The 22,483-nt window shown below is 38.5% G+C and overlaps 2 protein-coding genes and 1 long non-coding RNA gene across 3 annotated transcripts; 1 reads left to right on the plus strand and 2 right to left on the minus strand.

The window, feature by feature from the left end:
* Positions 1 to 213: 213 nt before the first annotated feature.
* Positions 214 to 4,186, minus strand: LOC125179128. Its single transcript, XR_007157153.1, has 3 exons — positions 4,086 to 4,186; positions 1,589 to 1,693; positions 214 to 544 (listed from the first exon to the last, which is right to left on the minus strand). It is a non-coding gene; the product is annotated as an uncharacterized LOC125179128 (long non-coding RNA).
* Positions 4,187 to 6,662: 2,476 nt separating this feature from the next.
* On the minus strand, positions 6,663 to 12,400 carry LOC108669235. Its single transcript, XM_018156538.1, has 6 exons — positions 12,370 to 12,400; positions 8,563 to 8,753; positions 8,114 to 8,333; positions 7,823 to 7,930; positions 7,491 to 7,551; positions 6,663 to 6,789 (listed from the first exon to the last, which is right to left on the minus strand). Exons 1-6 carry the CDS (start codon positions 12,398 to 12,400, stop codon positions 6,663 to 6,665), a joined length of 738 nt encoding a protein of 245 aa, XP_018012027.1.
* Positions 12,401 to 13,038: 638 nt separating this feature from the next.
* Positions 13,039 to 20,671, plus strand: LOC108669236 (protein Star-like). The gene is made up of 5 exons (XM_018156540.2): positions 13,039 to 13,365; positions 18,597 to 18,757; positions 18,994 to 19,188; positions 19,870 to 20,088; positions 20,277 to 20,671. The coding sequence occupies exons 1-5, from the start codon at positions 13,209 to 13,211 to the stop codon at positions 20,505 to 20,507; spliced, it is 963 nt and encodes a 320-aa protein (XP_018012029.1). The 5' UTR covers positions 13,039 to 13,208; the 3' UTR covers positions 20,508 to 20,671.
* The last annotated feature ends 1,812 nt before the right edge of the window (positions 20,672 to 22,483 follow it).

Consider the following 22,483-nt stretch of genomic DNA (forward strand, 5'->3'; position numbering starts at 1 on the left):
TGCAATTAGTTTCTTTTCAAATATATTAACACCAGTCACATTAATGCAGAAAATTTTCAAAACCCTAGACTTTCTGGATGTAAAGGAATTCTGGGTCACTACTACAACCGTAGTTCTGGGTAGCTGGAAAATTCCAATTACGGTCCAGGGTTAGCTCAGCCAAGGAATCTACCGCAACCAGGCCTTTCCACGGGATGCAAATCGAAACGCGCGTAACTTACTTAACATTTAATAAAAAATAGAAATCAAGCAGAAAAAGTAAGGCCAGGATACTGGTGCCCTTAAACAGCGTAAGATCGGGGTATCACTTCCACCAGGATGCAATGCTCCACAAGGATGCAAGGTTCCACCAGGATGCAAGGTTCCACCAGGATGCAAGGTTCCGCCAGGATGCAAGTTGCGGCTGAGTTCTAAGCTTAAAGCGCCAGGGTAAGAGGATGATGGCGAGTTTGTGGATATGGATAGGGATATGTATCTGGATGGGGAGCCAGTACGTGTTACTCCGTGAATGAGTAGCCCCTTGGTGGCCAGTCAGGAGGACTATCTGTAGCAAGGAACACGGGGGTCAACAATCACCGGTTTATGGTTATTTGCATTCAAAAGGCAAGCATGTGACATGGAGCCAAGGTTAGCATATTTTGAACAGACAAGGGAACCTAGTTTGATAAGACAAGGATAATAATATCACGAGCCTAAGTGAATCGGGCCTAAGTGAATTAAGATTGACGGTAGAGCTAATCATAACTACAACTTACACGAGAGTGGAAACAAGAAGTGAGCTAATGACTAAGGCTATCTACGTGTACTTATTGGGTACGTAACTGCTGACGTGGCGCTGCGGACCAATGAAGATTGGCCGCTGTTGCCATGCCTAACAAACTTCCTCTACACCGGAACTCTAGAAACTACAAGAATATTTAAGCGCTAGTCCGATCATCAGTTAATAAATTGCTCAGTTCGATGACTTCATCAGTCTTTTATGCAAACTGTGTTAATATGTCCTCTTTCTATACTACTAGAGTTGCTGTGTGTACTAGGTGTATCTGTATTCGTGCTTCTTGTCTCATGAATAGGAACAAGATTATAGTGGAAGACTATAGTTGTACAAAAAGCAGCGACATACTATACATTTTCTGATTTTCGTCAGTTGACTTGCAAGGATGTTCCCATGGAAATTTGTGCTTGTCGCACCTATAATTTTTTTTATTATAAATTTTCTTCTGTCCAATCCGAGTAATACTTCCAAGTGAATGTAATGATTTTCATTCACATGCGACAAATAAATGCAAGCCGTTCAACGAATATCAGATAACCCCGAGACTGGAATGAACGTTGATAAAATAATAGATAATGTATTAATTCAATTGAAATAAGCAAATTAAAAATGTAAATTCTGAACCTTCCCAACAGATTTGTATATTTTTCAGACGTATTGAATAATGTAAAAAGTGATAAGCCTGTTATATTCATCTAAAATATAACTATATATAGTCCATTATAAACACTTATCTAAGTGAATTTCTATAGAACCTGAAACGAAATAAAATTTTTTTAAGAATTATGAGTTATTTATGTAAGATACATTTACCTGAAAGTCTGATGCTGCTTTGATAGCAGAAAACCAGCAATGAAGCAGTGAATATTGTTATCCATAATCCAAATTTCATCTGTCGCATGCGCAGTTGCACAAGCCCTGTCAAATAGAAGAATTGCACAATTATTTATCCAAAAATAAACATGCATTGATACATTATTCTAATATTAAAACAAGGGTGCGTCATAACTCAAGCGACAGAACACCAATTCCAGTAAACAAATTTTTGTGTGTGAGCGGCTTTTGCATGTGTAAGCGAAGATCTAGAAGTTATGCGCCAGCGAATTAATTGATATTCTTTACATCAAAACAAATAAGGCTGAAGGAAATTTCGTACATTGAACTTCTATTTTCCTTATTTTTGCCTTCGAGTTTATAACTACGAACGAAATCATTCGTAGACAAAAGTTTCAATCATACAATAGGATTTAAGTTTGAGGATCATAGGAAATATAATTGAAGTGAAGATCGTATTACCCTACCGAGGGTTATTAATTTCGGGGAAAATCAACTGTTACTCAGAGCGGAGAAGCATTTGAGGCTGGATTAATATATTTTTCCGTAGCTTTATTACTGAAATCTGTATTATAATTGGGCCATATGATAGCCTCTATATTGTTATATTATAATTTGTTTGTCAAAATGTAGTTACAAATTTTGACGTATTAGTGCGTTTCGTGCCAATACAAGGAACCAAAATGTTCATCGCGATGAAATTACTGGATTTACGTTTCGAAATTTGCTACATCAGTTTCAGTTTGGACCCTCCCAATATAATATAGATTCTTAATTCTGTTCAACCCAGCGAAAATAAGCTTAGTAATAATTATTGCGATATGAGAACGACAGTTAGAAACTTATAAGTTCAGGAGTTCTATGATACCTAATGCAAACAGATGCATTACTCTTGGTATGAAAATCTTGAGTTGACATACGAGTGCTCGTTGGCAAGAGTCAGTTCACTCTTTTCCACTACTCGGTATGGCTCGTTTCACTATCGATGGCTTTTAACTCTTTCGTTATTATATACTTGCATGACGCAGTGTTAATTGCGCTCAAATCCCTCAAACGCGTACCAAATCAAAGAGGACTTGTTATACCCAGGCGTAGGGTCAGAGGTTATCCAGCGTACTAATAACGGCGCAGGTGAGGCATAATTATTTTGCATAATGTTTGTTCCTTATAAATAAGAGGATAAGAGCCTTATTTAGGCTCTTATCCTCGAACAGAGTTACATAATCTTTAGCATTTTCCCGTATACCCACATCACTCACTATTAAATGCATTTTTTGAGGCTCGTAACCCTATTAATCGCGATTATTTGCTCCAAATCTTATCGGTGTGGCTCGTACTCTCACAATTCCCCGCCTCCTGCGTTTCACACCCGAGTTAATGAAGCTCTTACCAAGATTACTCGTCACGGTAATATTTTAAACGTTTTTCTCAAATATTGTTATAGAGATTCAGTGACATAAAAGTGACCGTACCTACACGAAAAATGAATTAATGAAAATTATTTATGATTAATTTTCATAATTAATGAAAATTTAATTTTCATTCATTCGGGGCAAACGTCACGCATTGTATTTTCAGACATGTGCCACATTTCAGTTCGCTGAAATAGTGATTTGCAAGCCTCAAATATACATATATGAACTTTAATTTTAAAATTTCAGAAATTTATCTCGTTGTAGCGTGGAACTATATGAAGAACTGAGTTAGCGAAATGAAAAGTTGGTATCAAGGTACGCTAGTCAAGTTCGTGAAGGACCGACAGCCTTTGTTTTAGCCCATTCAACTGCTCAGGGCAGTTTTTAACGAGTTAAAATTTCGTACTGCATACAAAAGCTGTTAACTTTGAATGAAATAAATGTATAGCGGAGTACATCGGTACCGCTATAAGCTAAGGGAAGTGCGGGCAGGGAAACCTATTAAACTGAGTAATTAAATTTCTCGGTTTACTTAATTTAATTATTAAACCGAGTAATTAAACACCGGATGTTCCGAACAGTGTATTTGTGAGTAAGGTAAAGTCTGCACCGGTTGAATAAACGAACTCTTATAAGGGTAGGTAATTGCACAACATGTTTACACCATTAAATGAAGAATATTATGCAAGAAAATATTACTAATAATATGAATATAGCATGAGCTATTTAAGGCCATCCCCAAACGTTGGCGGACAAGGCTGAAGTGAAATGACTAGTAACTGAACTAGATAAGAAAGAAAAAATCAATCTATAAGAAGAGTGGATGGTTGTCTGACTTCTAACTATTTGAGGAAAAACGAACAAGAAAATAAATAACGAATATCGGTGATCCCTACATATGAATATTATATTGAATATTTTCGAACATAAGCAATATTTATACAAATTTGATATATTTTTGTGAGAGAAATGACTTTAAATATTTTCGTAATTCAAAAGCATAGCTAAAAAAAGCTTGAATATCCTTAATTTACTTCATAAATTAAGTGGAATGTACTTACATTGCGTTTTCATCTCCAGCATTTTTTCGATGTTCATCGTGCATCTATTCAATCAACAGGGTATAATGTGAATATTCATTTAAATTTTCCGCTATATGTGGTCTAAAATAGAATAAATACTTTACATAGGTTTGCAAATGAGTAACTCGGTGAATATTTGGATTGGGGTGGGACCTAATTCATTCAAATCGTTCACGCTCTCTCGGGTTTAGGCTTTAATTATTTGTTGTTTTATCTGTGACATCTAACATCTACCCTTGTAACAACACCTGTCATGTGTTTGATAATACAAAGCTATTAAATGAACTCTCTGGTATTGTCTTTTTGATGTTAATAAGAATTTGAACGCAGATGCTTCTTTGCATCTAAATTCTTGCTCAACTTGCGATTTTGTCGGAATAATGATATTATAAATTTTTTACCTAGAAGATAACATTCTCATCTCGTTATTTCTGTAAATATAGCAATTCACTAACTGTCTTAATGTCATTGCCTTTTTTAGAAAACGTGTTAATAACGAACGAAATCACATATACTATATATGATATTCTCGTGGAGATCTACACCTCATTATTGCATGTTCCATCACATTTAGAATTTATCATTTCTTCTAGTTGATTTATCAAAAATAAAAAAAAAAGTTCTTTCATACCTGAGCAAACCACATTACCTAAAATTTTGGCTTTAATTAATAATACTATCATTCCCATTTCACTCTCTCAACACGTTACGATGATTCAGCCGCAGGAACCATCCAGGAAGTGAAGTGGAGTTTGCCGGGATGCAGGAGGTGGAGGAAGACCGAAGACATTAGAATCTTTCGTTATTCCTTCCCGGACGTCTTTCTAACCAGGAAAATACTGAGGAAAATTATTTGAGACGTAGAAGTTTTATCCAATAAGGAAATGAAAAAATTTAAATATTTTCCGCTCAAGAACCACGTTTACGTATTCTCCTAATAACTTGAGTAAAACAAGCACCAAAATAAAAATCAGTAAAACTCTTTCGAAATATCACAGCTCAAAGTCTCATAATCCGAGATACAGAATTGAGGTCGTTGATCGCGAATGTCGCAGTGCTCGAGTAAATGAACAAACCCATTTTGCCCTCATATAAACATTGGCCTCTATTTCAGTCAACATATGTACGCTTATAATTGGCTTCGATGAAAACAATCGTGAAGCATGCAAGGCTCAATTATCGTTGAGTAATAATTAAAACGGGTAACTTCTGAAGCAGCGGAATTAAACTAGGGCCAAAAATATTTTACTCGTGAGGTGGAGTCCGCTAGCGCCTGTGTGTTATTCATCTATACGATTTTGCTTTCGCTTAACATTTTCTTATCGTGATTCGCCTTTTCGTATACATGTGCTAGGAAAATTTTGTAAAAGCCACCAAAATTAATGACCGTGAAAAAGATTTTTTTGTGAGTTTCGGTAAGTGGTAGATGCATGAGGTAGTAGACAAAATGCACGCCAAACTTCATGGTTCTATAACGCCTGCCTGCAAATAGTAAATGATAACAATTTTTTGACGATGTAGCGTCATATAAGGCTCCTAAATTGCGGTGTTCTTAAATGGAACAGAATTTTCACTACCGCAATTGAGATTGGAAATGAAATCCTGAATTGGATTGTACATCACTTTAGGCCCACGAATCGACTTCTTTCCGATCGAACTACTTTTCAGGATGCATTGACGTACGGCGAAAGTTTTTATGATAGCTTTAACGTTCTGCGTGTCTAAAGCTTTCCTAGAGCTCTTGAGGAATTTTAAAAAATGAAAAAAACATGCAAATGAAGAGAGCCGTATTATTATGATTTTTTACTGTGTATCGTCTCAAACTGTGCACACGAATAATTGGTTAGAGGTGGTCGTCACTTAGACTTTTTCTGGCGTTATTGTGCCGCCTTCGTAGACCACATATACAAAGGCTAACAAGTGGAACTTATCCTTGACCCAGATCTCTTGAGATAATGATTACTGACATGACAACTCTCGTGTTCAATCTCAAAAAGATTCTTACGAGTTCTCACCTGAATGATTTTGATGCGACATGCCGAAGTCTGAGCATATCGCTTCAATCCCACGAACTACTGAAGAATCGGAAATACCACTGCACGTGAGTTTACGATGAGGTCCTTTCAACTCTTCATTAGTATCTCTAGCATGCAACTCGCTCGCACCAGTCCACGGCCCAGCTGAAGCGCCGCCCCAGTATTTCGATGTCCTCCGCCTCGCCAGGCAAGTCATCTTCGTTGCCAAGGTTCAGGGGGCCAGGCTATAATTAACGCGCATCTGCCCTCAGTTAGCAGGCTGATACACTATACTGTTTCTTTCTTTTTGCCGCTGGTAGTGGGGGACTGGCAGTGATCAGAGATTGTGCCCAGAAACGTCTCCAGCAGTCTCTTGGAAGTCTCAGGGGGTGAATTCCCCTCCTTTTAGCTCCATTGGCAAAACATTAAACAACCTCGGTGACACCACGGAAAAGGATCCTTCCCGCAGATATGAAAATTAATGAGGGTATCTTCCACAGTTTCCCCATCTCTAATTTTGGTATGTCAAAATCCTGAAGGTCTAGCATTCGAAGTTGGGGAACAGTCTGAACCCAGGCGCTCCGGCCTGCCTCAGTTGTTCAGCTCCCTCCTCCCGCTGATCATAGAAGTGAAGGTTTACTGGACCGCTTCCAATCACCGCACTGCGCCTGTTGTGAACGGGATTCAAAGCTGGCAGCTTTATTCATGAAAAAGAATCCAAAAGTCAACTACGAATGTGATTATGTGTTCTGCTTCTTTTGTTCTAAACTTCTGCAAGACCCCCCCCCCCACATCAGCCGCCTGTCTCTTGCAGTTATTGCCGCAATGTGAGCGCCAAACTTGACCTGGGTACTTATATCAACACTCCGACATTGCCTATATTAGATCAAGTCCAGTGCCGTGCATCGGAGTTGCATTTAAACACTTCCGTTACCTCTGTTTCTCAGAATTTCAAACTTGATTCCCTTGAATTACATATTTTTCACCTGGGCCGAGTTATATACCGCAGACAGATCATCTTGCCAACTCTCATAGTCTGTCCTATCTGTAATTGTTCTAGCAACCTGATGTCCGCCAGGAATGACGATGTCGAGGCACGGCTCACTTCCTTTCCGGGGCTCACATTTCAACATCAATTCGAGCGCGCAAAACAATCAACGAAAAAAATTTCACGAAAAGTGCATTCAAATTTTAATAAACTCGCGCATTTTCCCCTATTTTGTTATTTTAAACCATTCAGCAATCGGAAATATTTTGATCCTCAGTTAAATTCTCAACATGCTGGAAATTGAAAAATTAAACTTCAAATCACAAGTCTTGGATAAACCCATTTATTTCCTCAGTCTAATTAGCGGAAATTAATGTTTACTTGTTTGAGATTTCAGGAGGTTGTGGTGGCTCGTTGAATCCGTCGGAGCTCACACTCGACGCTACAAAGTAAGGGAATAATATTCTTAAATATACTGAGATAATTATTGGATAATATGAATAAAATATTTTTAAGCATTTAAAAATTAAAAAATACAATTAATAATATTTAAATGAAACTACTCTTTTTGGTATCATTTATAAAGCTAGTTTCTAAGTCCGGCAGCCTGCCATTTAGGGTGTAGCTGATGCTAAGACTACTCTAACCGAAGAGAGCTCTTCAGGTGGTCTATTTTTTCTTGTAGGTGTTCTTCACGAAGATGAAATCGTTACCCCATCCTACAGGTAAAGCGACTTCATTGTAAGACCAATAATTTCGTTGTTTCATGTAGTGCTTCAGTTCAAGTTTGGACCAGGTGCCATGAATGTACTCCACAGAAAGTGTCTGTAAGAGTTCAGAAAATTGTCAGCATAATTCATGAACATCAAATAAACACACCAAATGTACGGTATGAGATAATACTGCAGGCCAATAAATTTATAGAATATTGTAATTGTTAATAGGTTTAGGAGTGAAGCGAAAGATTGCTGTACTTGAAATAGAAGATGTTTCGTATTTAAGATTTTCCTGTATGTCAATTTTGTCCCATGGAATGGTTTTGAGGACCTCCAGCTCAAAGCCCTCGACATCCAAGCTGAAGTAGTGCACGGTCGTCACGTTGAGTGCCAACAGCAGAGAGTAGAGGGGCAGACACTGAACTGCGATGACGCCTGTCATGTTTAAGGTGAAATCCACGTCATTGCTGCTTATCTTCCCTAGGTTGAATTGCTGTTCAAACATTACCTGCAGGAATAAAGTGTGCTGAGTGCATTTTGATCGAATCAGTGGAATTTAGCAGCACTCTAGCAATATCAAAGGTATCAGCGATTCAATTTAACTGCTCATAGGAAATTAGCTGTAGGAACAAACCAAGATTACCTAGCGTTTCATCACTGATCTTAATGAATGGAGTATAATCAAATGAATTCGGAGCTTGCAGGCAAGAAATAAACGTGTCTTTTAGAGGACTCACGGAATGAGGATACGGCTTCGTGCTGAGACAAGCGCCCACTGTCCACGCCTTCCTGTTCTTCTTGCGCACCAATTCGTAGTTTTTGGGGTCGCCTTCGATCAGGAGGCCTTGCCAGCCCAGGGTCTTCTCGAAGACGAGCGAGTTGGAGCGTGTTTCCCCATCAAGCGCTCCACACTCGACGAAGTATCCATCTCGCGATTGAGAAATTAAGAGATAGAATATTAATTTAGGCCGCTTTCATAATAGTCGTTTCGAACAATTTCTATTTTCAATCGGAATAAGAGGCTGGACGATTTCATGAGCTGGAAAATTAAAGGCGTTGACGGTTTGGCTGATAACTCCGCCATGCAACCTTGTACACGGATTACTTATTTGAGTCGGAATAGTTGAATCCAGCACCTGCAGATGCCTGTAATGTACGAGTAGAAAAGGGTTATTTTCATGTAAATATAAATTAAGATGGGCCTTGATTTATGTGGTTAGTTGTATAAGTATGCAGACATTCTATGAATTCATTTGAGATCCTTTTCCAAATGATGAGCTTATTATAGTCGTCGTATGTGAAGACAATAATAGTGCAGTGCCTACAGTACCTGAAAGATGATTCCGAACAGTTCATCTAAAACCGAGTTTTGTTGTTGGTCTGTATAGGTTATTCTTCTCAAGGCCAATGAATTCAATTCTATATCCTTTTCTTAAAATGATTTAGATTATATATAAAAATTTAATTTCAGATACAGGTAAAACCATCATCCCGACACTGTAGGTACCGTAATTACAGGCTCGAATAGATTCTGGATATTTAATAGGACGGAATATCAAAACAGTGCTAAGTACAAGTAACCAATTACGCAGTGCGTAAGTACTGCTAAGTAGACGTAACTCTAAACGGCATATAACCTAACCTATGAGCTATTAATAGTAAGCCTCTCTGACTTCCAAAAAGGCCAATTTGTTGGTGCCCGTATTGCAGGTGCTAGTGTGACAGAAACTTTCAAATGCTTGAAGTTCCTAGATGTACTATCTCAAAAGTAATGACTGTTTTTTAAGGAGAAGGAAAAACATCCTCTGCAAAGCACAGGTCTGGCTGAAAGTCAAAGGTGTCTGAGAGAGACCGTCGGTACCTAAATCGAATAGTGAGGGGCAATTGAAAGACCATGGCTGTTAAAATAACTGCAGACCTCATTGGACACATACTGAAACTAGTTTCCGTAAAGACTGCCCGCCGAGAGCAGCAAAGACCTGGATTCTAAGGAATAGCTGCAATAAAAAATCTGGTTTCATACACAAATGATTCGAAGCGTTTATGGTGCTGTAAAAACCTATAAAATTGGTCTCTCGAGCAGTGGAAAAATGAGATTTTCTCTGAAGAAGTAACGTTTGCCTTATTTCCAACCTAAGGCCGAGTTTACATTTGGAGACAGCCAAGTAAGTGATGCAAATGACTTTTAGAGATGCAAGTCAGAAGTCGATTCCCGCCGCCTTCGTCTGTAAAAGAGCGGGTGGGAATTTTAACCGAAGAACGACTTTGAATTCCTTTAGAAATAATTCACAATTTGCCAGAATCAATACCTCGAAGAATTGAGGCTGTAATTGCCGCGAAAGGTGGACCTACACCATCCTAAAATATATTTTGTGGATTTCTCGGGTGTTTCATTCATTTTTTTCTAGCCCCTGCATATGCGTCTAGAATCCCTCATAACAGCTACAAATTTTTAAGACACACAAAACATGAAGCTCGAGCGCATCGGACTCCGAATGTAAAAAAAGTATAAAGCGAGCCACTGACTGGCTGTTCAGCAACATGGTTTTGAAAATACGAGTACCATTATAGTTAACAGGAATTTAAAGCATAGAAAACAGTCACAACATTAATCATTTTATATGCGATAAAGCGTTCCGCATTCCACATCCTTCGTCACTTCAAAATCCTAAAAGACAAGCAGAAAAAATTAGTAAATGACAATTCTCATTGAAGATAATAAAACAAAAATTGACAAATAAAAAAAAAAACAAATAAACATGAGGAGAAAGGCCTATTTATTCATAATTTCAATAGGATAGGAACTGATGGCGGCATTTCAGCTAGGTTTCTGTTTGAAAATAAACAGGGATTCTAAAATTCGTCGATCAGAAACACCGGTTGTGGAAGCTGAAACTCTAAAATCACTACAGGACGCCGGAACATTGCACTACTCGGCATGGCCGCGCACAGTTGAGTGATGTGAATGCTCAAGCAGGTTTCCCGTTTTAAACTTCTGCCTCAATACTCCGCCATTCCAGTATCAAAATTGCGAGAAGTCATACCGACGTACGCTGATGTGCACTGCGTTAAACTATGCATATAAACTTGGGACGAACGCATACAAAGAGGAAGAGCATTTTTATACCTGAATAACGAGCTGATTTTAAAATTATTCACCAAGACTAAGTGTAGATTAAATTTCGAAACGTATTCAGTTAATAAAACTATTAATTCTTTAGCCACAGTCGCAGATGCATCGCCAGAGTAAGTAAAAAAACAACGAATCAATTTCCTATCGCCATAATCGGGAACTAACTTCAATATATCACCTAAACCTAATTTTCTTAATTTTAGTATAATAGACCAACTGAGGCGGGAACTCATTTAGTAAAAAGATGCTGCGCAAAAATTCAAGTTCAGTGTGCATAGCCTGGAAAGTAGAGCAAATACAGAAGCCGCGGTTCATTAATTTTTAATCCCATTTAATTTGAGACGAAATGAGCAAAAACTAAAAAAAGATGGTGCTTAAACCGGTTAACGTTGACTTTCCGAATACAGAGGTCCGAAAACAGCCAATAGATTTTGTGACATTGCAATCGAGAAAAGATAAATTCTTTTTGGATTTAAGCTCCATGGACAATTTGATAGACTGTTGTTGAAGGTTGAGATAATCAAAAGAAAAAGCCCACATGAGGGCTTTTTGAGAAGTAAAAATGTGCCATCGACACATCTGTTATAGAAAATTGGCTTAAAATTAAGAGGACAATAGGCCAGCCATTTTGGATAAGTATTGCGTACATATAAGCTACGACAATGCCAAAAATCGGACGACTCAGGCTGCTACGTAAATTTTTTTTGTGTAGTACAAAAGTAATTTGTAGCGATGTTTTGATAATCCGGCCTCAGAAATACCGTGTGTAGAGTTGATAGGGCATTTTTGTCACTTTGTGAAAAACATAGAAACGATTAAAAGTTGTTGTGAATCTGAGATATCGGGACTGTTCGAAGTTTGACTAATCGGTTCCATTTTTAGCGCATTTTTTCATTTATGAAAAAAATGCACTATTGTGCTCGCCATGTCTGTCCGTCCGTCTGTCCGTCCGTGACTTCGCATTTTCGTCGACGAGAAAATGCGCTCTCTGTCACTCACTGCAGTGAGAACTAAGTTATATTTTTAAGTGTGTGGTTTTATTGTGTTGGTCCACGAAATTGATTTATTTTAGAAGTGGAATAATGCCATATAGCTGTATGTTCTCTATTTAGATTTAATTTCATGATATTATCCCATGGTTCTGAATTTTGATGCATACTTATTAAACAGACTAAATGCTTTCTTTTATCTTTAGGGAAAATTTTCACCTGAAACTTACACGAAAATTTCGAAAAATATAATTTAGTCTGGCTAAGAGAAGGTGATGAGAAAAGCTAACTCGCGCTGATGAATAGGCCGTTTTGCCTACCCCGATTATTGTAATTTTCTTGACTTGTTCACAGGAGATCTAAGAACTTGCCTTTTGACCAGATTCATTCAAGACTGTCGTTGGTTCGAAATAGCAACTGACCTTTTACCAGGTCTGAACCAAGGCATTTCATGTCTGAACATATACGGCAGCATATATAGCTTCGTCTTGCATTTTCATGAACGCCTTCGTACTCGAAGTGTCAACCATACTAGCAGTGAGGCTGTTCCACATGTCGGTGACTCGAAGCGAGAAGAAATGTTGCCGTGTGGATGAGTAGCACCGCAGATTTATAGCTTATAGCTGTGGCGTATTTATATTCTAATTTTTGAGATGCAAACAAATAAATCGACGCATGAGTTTCGTCGAATCAGAAATAGGGACGTTTTTAACAAATCCTAATTCCACGTCAATAATATTTCACGGTTTAATATTTTGGCACCGCATTTCCAATTTTAAACAGGTTTTCTAAAAATCAAACTTTCCTGAAAATATTTCTAATCGTCTCCAGGAACTATTTTCATTCACAATAGATTCTTTCGTTGAAACTTTACTATGTCAGCTCATTCGGTTTCATTTTGATAATAACTTTCGTTCGGAAGTCAAATATAAATAGATCATGATATCAGGTCAGAAGAGACGAATTGAATCTTGCCACATAGCCAAACGTTTTTGAAGTATTTTCCTGCCCTAAAAGACATTCATGCAGAAGATTTTTCCTCGTATGCATGATTGCTTTCCTCTTACTGCAACGTCGAGAAGGAAGGCGGCTGCATTGGCTTTGATATTCTCGTCCACACTCTTCTCTGCGAACCCAAGACATTAACACATTATCTTGCTCACATAGAGAAGCTTGTAAAAACCAAAGTAAATTGGATTTGGATTATCATATATGGAGCTGGAGAGATAAATTTATTTGACTAAGAAGCAGCACCACAATCATGACTGTGAGCCTATCGAATGTATTCAAAAGATCTTATGCAGTGAAGGGCATCCTGTTTTTATCATGTATCATGTTGTTATCACATATTAACTTTTACAAGCCCGAGAAATTCGTCAAAATGATGAGCTCCAAGATAGTGCCGCCCGCTTATGAAGGTAAGCACTTACTACTGATCTCCAAGTCGAAATATTTTGATGAAAATTGAGAGATATACAAACACTTCCTGCAATGGAAAAAAATGATATCGGAATTGGATTTTCTGCGGTTATAATGAAACTTTGAAGCTTAACATAAAATTCCGCATTAACTTAAATTATCTAGGTATCACGTCAATTTCTCACGTGTAGGAGGTTCCTATATGAGGTTAAAACGTATCACTCTTTATTCACATTTCCGCCCAATGAATCGATGTGGAACTGAAAATACAGACTAACTCATACAGACTAACTGCACGAAGTGTAATGTAGCATTTCCAAATAAATTTCTTCAATGTTATTTTCTTCCGGGATAAAAATTATCTGGACTTTTTTCAGGTTAGTTCAAAATCTCGTAGCTGCTCAAGAGTTTTTGCAGACCAAGAGTTGGCAAATTAAAGTTCTACGAACGGCTCTAATAGCTGCATCACAGCAAGGCTAAAACGTTCAAATGTGGCCAATGCGCTTCCAGGCAAAGAAAATGCTTTTTAGACGAGCACAAGCTTGGAACATTTCACATGGGACTTACAAAAGGAATTGGTTGCGGGAAATACTGCCGTTCACTCCCGCCATTGCGCTTCAAACGACTGCTGAGTTTCATCGTCGCTCGGCCTGAAGTCGGCATATGTAGCCCGGCCCTAACTATGTCACTGTCAAATAGCAGGCATTTTAGGGCCCCGTTGACCCACGACGCATGCCTATATACGCGTGCAGTGTGTAGGCATCGCAAGAAGGCCAGTTGATGGGCATGCATGCACATCGACCGAGCGAAGGTGCTGCGAATTAGACGTTATATGTTGTTTAAAATAAATTAATGTTGTTTCGATTCATTCGTTCAAAATTTTTTTAACACGTTGACTTCGAAGTGGTACATATGCGTACTACTAGAAGTATTAAATTTCTCCAAGACGTAGTGGTACATAGTTCAGGGTTGCCAGATGGCTAAAAAACAGCCAATTCCGCGAATAAAAAAAAAGCAAAAACGGCCTATAACTCAATTTTATTTTTTGTAGGTTTCGTTGTAAAAATTCCATTTATTTTTTTCAGTTTTTTAAATTTAATTAGGAAGAACCCCTATCATAGATTTCAGCTGGCCAACGCAATTGAAAAAACTGAATCTTGGAAGTTGTCCGAAAAAAAGAGCGTCTGGCAACCCTGTTTCATAATAGTAGAAAGAATTAATAATACAAGATCAAGCTATCGGAATCAACGTGTTCAAGTACAGAATTGCGAAAATTAGCGCATGATTGCAATATAATTAAAGAATTAAATAATTCAAATTCATTGGTCTCAACTATTCGTCGGACTTTAAAGCTAGTATTTCAAGAAATGCTTCTTAATTTGTTTGGACCTAAATATATTCAAGAAGCATTGATGACCTGACACTGGATCATTCAAATTAGACCACAAATTGATGAAAACGAAAGCACACGCATTGGATATACTAATATAATTCCAATCTCTTAGTCTGAGCAGAAATGAAACCCATCTATGATTGCTCACTGACAGCATTACAGTGCTCAAGTGTATGTTATTTTGTTTATGTACTTTTCTTACTGTAGGGATGTGTTTATGCGTGCACTCATTTCCTTATAAATTCATGTTATAGAATAGAAAGAATAGAAGTGTCGGCATTGATGAAATAGGCCCATGGCCTGTTGCCGATTCTTGAACTTTTCGTGACTTGATTCACAAGGGATCCGGCCTTTGTAACCCGATCTTTCCATAACTGACGATTGATTGAGATAGCTGCTGGACTTATTGCCTGGTCCGTAATTTTCTGGGCATTTTAAGACTGAACATATGCTCCTGCATAGCTTCGTCTAGTCTGTTTCAAATCGTTGACACTCCGTTCATACTCGGAGTGTCAACGATGCTATTAAGGAGGCTGTTCCACGTGTCGGTGACTCGATGCGAGAAGAAATTTTGTCGCATGTATGTGTTTCAACTCTGTTTTTTAGTTTATAGCGGTTGCCCCTGGTGTTGGTTCTTGTTTCAAATTCTAGTAATCCTTCTGGGACCTTGTATAAGCCATGAGTATACTTGTATGCTTCAATGAGGTCCCCACGCAGACGTCGATAACTGAGGCTTGGAAGCTCCATAATCTTTAACCTTTCCTCATAGGACTTTCCTTTCAAGCCCGGAACTATCCTTGTTGCGCGTCTTTGAACACTCTACTAAATTTTTGTCCTTTTCAAATTTCTGTGGCCACACGCCGTTTCCAAACTCTAGGTTTGGGCGCACGACAGCAACAAACAACTGCTTCATCGCTTCTGCATCTGGGAACTCGAAAGAGTGCCTGATCAGTCCAAGCCGTTTATTGGCTTTATTAACTTGACCTTCAGTATGCTTAGAAAATTTCAACTCATTGTCGATATTAACTCCTAAATCCTTTTCCATTGTCGACTCCGACATCATCATTCTGCCGTTGCAACCGTGTCTTCTCATACTGTAATCTTGCTGTTCATTATTTTTGCCAAGGTGGATAACTTTACATTTGTTAGCGTTAATACGCAGCTGCCACTTATCAGCCCAGTCAACCAGCCTTCCCAGATCACCTTGCAACTGTACTTTTTGCGACGTATTCATCACTGTATTATAAATTTTTGTGTTGTCAGCATGCATCGAGCAAACGCTAGACACAGCTTCTGGCAGATCGTTTGTAAACGGCAACGAATAGAATAAGCCCGAGAACGCTTCCTTGTGGCATGCCGCTGCGCACTGAAGCCCAGCCTGATACGGACCCATTAATACTGATACGTCGTCGCCTCCGTACTAGAAAATCTCTGATCCATTTGAGTACATTACTCTCAATTCCCAAAGACTTCAATTCACGCAACAGCCGGTCATGTGGGACATTTTCAAATGCCTTAACAAAATCGAGGTACGCTGCATCTACTGGCTCCCTTTCGTCCAGCAGGCGGGTCCATTCGTTCAGAGTCGACAAGAGGTTAGTGGTGCAGGATCTCCCGGCAATAAAGCCATGTTGACAGTGTGATAGGAGATTATTAGCTTTTAAATGATCTAGCAATCAATCCCTCACAACATATTCCATTACCTTGCAAACGACACTTGTCAAACTGACAGAGCGATAGTTGCCCGGGCAGATTTTGTCACCTTGTTTGAACAATGGTGTCACTTGGGCTTCTTTCCAGTCAGCCGGCAACATTCCTTCGTTCAAAGTTTTTCGAAAAAGTGACGTCAGAGGGCCGGCTAGGACAGTTGCTAACTCTTTGAGTAATCTGGGGTGGATGCCGTCTGTCCACATGACTTGTTTGGATTTACAGCGATAAGGCGCTTGAGAACCTCTTCTTCTTGTATTTCAAAACTCGTTAATTTAGGGCCGACTGGGCGCTCTCCAATAGCTGGAATACTGTTCAAGTCCTCATCAGTGAATATACTACTGACAAAATGATTAAGTACGTTAGCTTTGCTTTCGTCAGAGGATATCTTTCGTTGATCTACCTTCAAATCAGAAATACCGTCCTTCATGTTGCACTTCGAGCTAGGGTACCAAAAGAAGGCTTTCGGGCTCTTTTTTGCATTTTTAGCAATACTTTTTTCGAGGGTTTTAACTGCGGTGCGACAGCTTTCTTTAGCTTGATTTCGAGCTCTTGCGTATAGGTTATAGTCAGCTTTGCTACGAGCCTTTAAATAACGCTGGTATGCTTCCTTCTTTGTTTTCAGCTTAGCTAAAACTGTACTGTTCATCCACCGAGTTTTTTTAGCTCCACCAAGCTTAATTTTAGGTAGACACGCATCAACTGCAGACGTAACCGTGTCCTTGATAAATGACCATGACTCAGCCACATTCATCCTTAATACAGTTCGAAATATTCACTGCATTCACTGTTTCACGGAGTTTATCATAGTCGCCTTCCGCAAAATTTAAACGCTCACGCTTCCGAGGCGTCTTTTCTGTACAGCACTTAAGTCTGAAAAACAATGATTGGTGATGGCTTTTGCCCAACGGAGCCTCGTGGCAATGCTCATCTAACATTGATTCATCACTATGAACACCAGGTCTAGAATATTGGGAGTCTGTTTACTTCTATAATGGGTTGGTTTGGTAACGTGTTGGACTAGGAAGGAGTACGTGCATCGATGAGCAATGTGCGAGTACATGTTTACAAACCCGATATTATTGCAATGAACATTTAACAAGTGAGCCATTGCCTAAACAGCACGGATTTTGTGCCCATATGCTGCCAACCGTCACTGAGAGCATTGATTCGGTGTTCAACTTTCAACGCAAAGCTGAGGCGTCGAAGCAATGCCAACGAGTGGCCCTAATAAGGGCGTTCAACTGGTATTTCAATCGCTACCGTTGCACTGTTGCGGCATCTACGTGGCATTTATTGGCATGCGGCCGTATGGAATGTTGGCTCTAATTTTTTACTGCGTAAAAACTTCAGTTTCTTTTCTAAAGAAATAATTGAAATATTGCTCGCTTCCATTTGTTCCTTCTAAACTCTCGTAAAATTGATTGAAATTTCGCATAACTTGTCACAGTTTTTTTAATAATTCGAGATTTTACTGAACCCATTGGTCAATATTACGCACATATGTAAGTAATTCACAGTTAAATTAAAAATCAGGCTGAATATTGGCTGCAAAAAAAAGAACGAAGAAATTAAGCTTTAATCGCAGTCTGATGTATATAATTAATCATCATTATTTTACAGAAGTCGTTGTCAGTAAGAGATGTATATATCGATAAAGCTAGCTATCACGCGAAATAATTATGTCTTGAGCTGAAATAACTAGGAAAGAAATTATTGGATATGATCTGAGCCAAACAATAGTTCTCGATGAAGATTGGGTTACAATAAAATGTCATCTAATGCAATTAACAGATGAAAGATCAATAACTCTTCAGCTGCCCAGTCTTGATGCAGCAAAAGAAATCATTTTGCAGCAAAAGAAATGCAGCAAAAGAAATTGATTTCAGATGACGGCCGTTCAAGGCTACCACATAAAAGGAAAGTTCACGTAGGAAATATGATAACACTAAAAAATTAGTCTAACCATGCATTGGAACTCTCTAAATTGACATCACTGTGTAAAAGATTTAAAGACTATGTTCTCTGATGCAAATGACATTGTTGACTGATGCACAGCATGCTCGGTGATCAAAATAACGATAACGGTGGACGACTAATCAATGTCAGTAACAGCTTTTATTGCAACAGATTTAGTGGGTCTCGACGCGGATGACCCGAGATTGATCGATTACATCCGCCAACACGTCATCGTGCCTCCCTCTACCGAACCCTACAATTTGCATTATGGGATCAACCATGACCCTTCTGACGGCCAGGCAAAAGTAGTTGACGAACTACTAAATCGAAAGGTGGCATACATCTTCCTAATATGCGACATATACTGCCGCCATGATGATTGGGAACTAAGGCCTGAATAACAGTTTCTTTGAATTGATATCTCATCTGATTAATGAAACTTTAAAGAAACAATTGGACATCAACAACTGTTCATATTTGAATGGCGTTTTACTTGAAGCTGCTTTAAGGGTTCTTGTTTGTCATTCATTCAAACTGGCTGAATAAAAATTTGAATACTTTTTTACAGCGAAATGGCTTTTACATCGAGAGTGGGGGCTTCACAGGCGAAGTTTTGAGCAACACCCTGTTTTTTGAAATTAAACGAAATTGGACCGGGATCCTGATTGAGCCGAACCCGAAGAACTTTAAAAAGTTATTGTCTAGGAATCGAAAAGCGCACTCAGCTAAGGCCTGCATCGGAGAAATAGAAGCTGCAGCCAAGGTAAATGAATTTAAAAAGTCTGACATCATATTTGAGCCTGTTTTTTGTTAAAAAATGTTCCTTCCTTTTTCCAGCATACGCGTTACGTGAGATCAATGTATGACGATGGGTTAAAAGTCAAGCTGAAAAGTCAAAGTCATTTAATTTCGTTGTGAGTTTTGGCTTTCTTACTGCTTACTCCAATATTTGATTTTTTCGATATTTAGCTTAATTGCATGTGGCTCCGAAGAGTGATAAAAATTTGTACGTACTCTTATGTAGAACAAGCATCATAAAAAGAACTAACATAATTCGGACGACGAAAAGAAGCTGAAAAATTAATAGTTCCTGGTACCGAACACAGATGAAGGTTAACAGATTAGTGCCGAACAGATTAGTGCCAACTTAAATCACGGGACATAGGCGAGTTTAAAAGAATTGGCACCAGAATTTCAACTCTGACGATATTGCCATGGCTCGAAGACTGCCCTGGTCCCCTCTTCTTGCAAATCTGCTATCATGTACTTATACAATTCATTGTTATGTTGACTGAACGTATTCTGTTCATGCTTATAGACCTTTTCCACTATCCAGCAGGCACGGTTTTCTGTCTATTCACGAGAATAAGGCTAAACATGAAACGTTACGGGAAAAAATAGCGAGACACGTACAATCTTTCTTATTGCCACTTGCATGTTTCAGGTTGTATTTGTAAACCGGAAAGACATCGGAAAGATATTCAATGTTCAAGATTCAAGCAACACCGGAGAGTCATTGGACCTGAACAACGCAATATGTTTCCCGTTGTACTCGTTTCTGCTCGCGCTTGGCAAAACAACCGTCGACTACTTCAGCCTCGACGTCGAGAGTTCAGAGTACAAGGTCCTGCAATCCATTCCTTGGGACAAGGTTGATATCAAGGTGAATGTTCCGTAGTTGGTAGCAATATTTGCGCAACAGTTGCTAGGTGGATTATTATAATACAGTTGGACATGAGAGGATTAATCGTTACACACTGCACTATTTTTAAACATTCGTTGGTGTGAATAAATATTCCTCCAAGCGATCATAGGTATCTAATGCATTCATTATGAATTGCTTCACCGCAGACGTTATCCGTGGAGTACAACATCATCCCAGAAGGAAAGCCTGCGCTGATTGATTTCATGACGTCCAAAGGCTATATCCACTACATGGAATTGAACAGGCCCTATACACACGACCTTATATTCGTCAAACAGGAAGTGTTGGATCATACAAGAGTGTCATACAGAGATCTGCCCATTTTAAATAGTAATAACACGTACATGTGGATTAAACGTACGAATTTTGATTCGTAATTTAAACAGGGGCATCACTAGGTTTTAAGGACATTGCATGAAGCCTCCAGGAGACGCTCAGGAAATGACCATAAAACTAGGATCGAGTGTTTTTTGAGTGTTTTTTGAACATATGAATGATCGAGTGTTTTTTGAACATATTTGGAGACCACATTAAATTGAATTCTAAGGATATTTTATATACTTTTTGCAACAAACTATAAATTTTAGTATATGAACAAAAAATTATTTACGGGGCCTTTAGAATATTTTAAATTAGCCTAGTGATGCCACTAGATTTCAATACTTTGTGTAAAAAATTAATGGAGATGAGGCGATTGACGGTTGGTTCTCATTTAAGAAATTACGGTGAGTTTATGTTTACATTAATTAAAAATCACTAACCAGCAAATGCCATGGGGATACGTGACTAATATTATATATATGATTATATATATATATATTAGGATACGTGACTAAGGCGTGAGGGATAAGGAAGACACATCTGTTTCGATAACATATCATGGTACGGGGCGGTAATACACGAGTGTTATACGATACAGGTAGAGGCTACGGCGTCGACCATAAGGTTGGAGAATTATAACGACGCGAGTTACATCGCGATGCGCTCATCAACTACTGCGGGGAGCATTACTAAGGTTTCCAGCCCTTATATTGGGAATCGGTTTCCGCCTACAACTATATAAGGTCATGACTGCGTGATCTATCACGTGATGTCTTACAGAAGCTGACTCATGTCTAGTAATTTTCCGTCAATCTCTATCACGTCTAGTGAATATTATGTCTCAATTACATATGATATTATCATATAAGATAATTATAATGAATATAATAAGATGCTAGATTGGCACCGGACAAAAATTGTCATAAATAAATCCAGATCAAATGGACGAAACTTATTCAAATGAATGTCAGATTTGTCACCGGTCTCAAATTTACGTCATTAGAGCTCCTACCTCCCTTAATTCTTCCCAGGTTCAAAAGCTGGTTTTCCGGCCAGATCGATCTAGAAGAGACTTTTAAATGAAAGGGTCATGAAATTTTATCAGGTCTAAAAAGTGTGCGACACATCTAGTCTAAAGATATGCAGCCGCATCAAAGTATAGGTTCATTCATGAATTCGTACATGCTCTAGACGTCAACGACGTCAGCGATAAATGTTTTATTCATGTCGTTTACAAGAAACGAGAAGAAATGGCGGTGCACAAAAAAGTATTACTGAAATATTACTCATTTTGTACCATCGCGGACAGATTAATCCGCATATTTCTCAGTTCTATCCACATTGCACACTGTTTGGTAGATTGCTGATGCATATATCGTTTGTTTAATGGTAAATTTTGAATTCGATGTTATTAGCATAAAAAGGTTGCATACATTAAAAATTATTTTTTTTTTGCGCACATCAAAATAATTCGCCACAAATAGCTATTTAAAAAAATATCAATCTTCCTTTCAGATAATGAACAAACTACTAAATCTTCTTCGTGGTAAAACTAATTTTTTTGGTTAATGTAAAAATTTTATAGGAATGAATATTTAGGTCGCTCTTTCCGATACCGAAATCGGACAAATTAACCCTCTACCGCCGTACGTCACTTTCCGGAAACATAACTATCAACTTAAATTATACGTAAACTAATGAGTGTAGCAACCTGAGAACGTTTATACGCAACAGAGAACATTTTAAAGTTGTACGTGGCGGCAACCATCAGTGCAAGTCATTTTGCGCTCACTAGAACGTATCCCTTTTGGGAAGTAGGCGCGTGACAATATTGCTCCAGTTACTCATGTCAGGAGGTAGAGAGTTAAAATGGCTTCGGAAGTGGTCTTCTGAATAATGGTTTGATGGTTGGGGGTATTCTATGTGATTTTAACCCTCTACCGCCGTATGTCATTCTGCGGGAACATAACTTTCAACTTATATTAAACGTAAAATTTTGAGTGTAGCAACCTGCGGATGTCGTACGCAACAG

Source organism: Hyalella azteca, unplaced genomic scaffold, assembly GCF_000764305.2.
Source record: "Hyalella azteca isolate HAZT.00-mixed unplaced genomic scaffold, Hazt_2.0.2 contig1895, whole genome shotgun sequence".
NCBI lineage: Eukaryota > Metazoa > Arthropoda > Malacostraca > Amphipoda > Hyalellidae > Hyalella > Hyalella azteca.

Coding starts and splice junctions, on each gene's coding strand:
- LOC108669235 (XM_018156538.1), bottom strand. CDS start 12,400: ATGAAATGCCTTGGTTCAGACCTGGTAAAAG. Junction 8,334..8,562: donor CGAAGCCGTATCCTCATTCC/GTGAGTCCTCTA, acceptor TTATTCCTGCAG/GTAATGTTTGAACAGCAATT. Junction 7,931..8,113: donor CAAAATTGACATACAGGAAA/ATCTTAAATACG, acceptor TCTTACAGACAC/TTTCTGTGGAGTACATTCAT.
- LOC108669236 (XM_018156540.2), top strand. CDS start 13,209: ATGACTGTGAGCCTATCGAATGTATTCAAAAGATCTTATGCAGTGAAG. Junction 13,366..18,596: donor AGTGCCGCCCGCTTATGAAG/GTAAGCACTTAC, acceptor TTATTGCAACAG/ATTTAGTGGGTCTCGACGCG. Junction 20,089..20,276: donor GGGACAAGGTTGATATCAAG/GTGAATGTTCCG, acceptor GCTTCACCGCAG/ACGTTATCCGTGGAGTACAA.